Source organism: Empidonax traillii, unplaced genomic scaffold, assembly GCF_003031625.1.
Source record: "Empidonax traillii isolate 1590-97213 ecotype Southwest subspecies unplaced genomic scaffold, ASM303162v1 scaffold3959:size20512, whole genome shotgun sequence".
Lineage (NCBI taxonomy): Eukaryota > Metazoa > Chordata > Aves > Passeriformes > Tyrannidae > Empidonax > Empidonax traillii.
In genome coordinates, this window is record NW_020959152.1 from 1682 (window position 1) to 3383 (window position 1702).

General features: G+C 49.3%; 1 protein-coding gene across 1 annotated transcript in view; it reads left to right on the forward strand.

Moving 5' to 3' along the window:
• Positions 1-1138: 1138 nt before the first annotated feature.
• LOC114072779 (scale keratin-like) overlaps positions 1139-1702 on the forward strand; it is a 7475-nt gene continuing 6911 nt past the window's right edge. The window contains exon 1 of the mRNA XM_027910627.1: positions 1139-1318. Within this exon, the coding sequence (XP_027766428.1) occupies positions 1139-1318 (180 nt within the window). The remainder of the gene's footprint in view (positions 1319-1702) is intronic.

The window sequence follows — 1702 nt, forward strand, 5'->3', positions numbered from 1 at the left end:
CTCTGAACTGTATAAAAGCTGCCTCCGCTCAGGGTTGTCTCAGCGTCTTCTCTTCACTCGTTCTTCCCAACGACCTGGTAAGTCTGGAGCTGCCGTTTCCAACTCTTGGAATGTCTCTTTGCTTAAAAATTTATGTGTGTGTGGTGGGGGGAAGATTTATCCAAGGGTGGTCTCTTCCATCAAGAACTAGCAGGCAAAATTTTAGGGGAAAAGGTGATAAAGCTCGAAAAGTTGTTACGGACAAGTGTTCTCTGCCTTCGGGGTCATCATTTAATTTCTTGATAGGGCAGAAAATTTAGTTTGTTATTGGGTTGCTTCTGGTTGTATCTATGATGAGACTAGTTCACTATTTATTCATCTTCTCTTGTTTGTTTAAATGGGTGACTGGAAATTATTTGGAAAATTCATCTTCATGGTTTGAAGGGCTTAGAAGCCAACCTGCCATTTTATCCAGATTATCCTATTAAAATTCATCCAGAATGCTTTTAATTCAAGATAAAGGGGTATGAGATCAGGCACTAGTTTAGACTAGGACAGAGAGGGACTGAGAGATGTTGAAAACGTTCCGTGAGACATTTATTTGCGATAAAAAGGGGTCATGGAGGGAATTTAAGGAGCTGAAAGGTGAAGTGCTGGGTTTTCTTGTTAAATTGTTTGGTGTGAGACTTTTTCAAAATAGTTCAGAGCCCAAAATCAAAATGCTGTGGGGTTAAGCGAGTTGTAAATATCTCAGTGCCCTGATTCAATGTTTGGAAATTTGGCACAATCACCTCTGCAATTCCCTCGTAATGGTCTCATCAAACAAGCTCCTGAGCAAATCTGAACAGACAATGAGTTCTAATCCCTGTTTTGACAAGGATCAGCACAAAGGAGATCAGTGGGAATGGAGAGCTAGTCATGAAATCCCGAGGAACAACACTCTTGGAGTCCCACTCCTTGCAGATCCTCTGACTCACCGGAGCAATCAGAGCAAACAATTTTGCTCTTCTGCTCCGATTTTCATGTTTAACAGACGTGGGGGAAACCTGCACCTCTTGGATGAGGGAACTCCACGGCACTTCTGCGGGAGGTGAATAATTTTTGTCTTGTTCTTGGTCAAATCAACTCCTTGCAGATCGACCTCCACCCCCACTGCGAGATGTCCTGCTACGACCTGTCCCCCAGCTCTGCCTGCGGCGTCCTCCGCCCCCAGCCCCTGGCTGAGAGCGGCAACGAGCCCTGTGTGCGCCAGTGCCCCGACTCCACCGCTGTGATCCAGCCACCCCCCGTGGTTGTCACCTTCCCCGGGCCCATCCTCAGCTCCTTCCCTCAGGATTCAGTCGTGGGATCCTCCGGAGCCCCCGTTCTTGGAGGCTCTAGGGGTTCCCTGGGCTATGGGGGATATGGATCCCTGGGTTATGGGGGTTATGGATCCCTGGGCTATGGAGGATATGGATCCCTTGGTTATGGAGGATATGGATCCCTGGGTTATGGGGGATATGGATCCCTGGGTTATGGGGGATATGGATCCCTGGGTTATGGGGGATATGGATCCCTTGGTTATGGGGGATATGGATCCCTTGGCTGTGGGGGTTATGGCTCCCTGGGTTATGGGGGTCTGTGGGGCTATGGAGGCTCCTCCCTGAGCTCTGGGGGGCTGTGGGGCTGTGGGGGCTCCTCCCTGGGTTCCCGGGGTCTGTGGGGCTATGGCAGATCCTTTGGC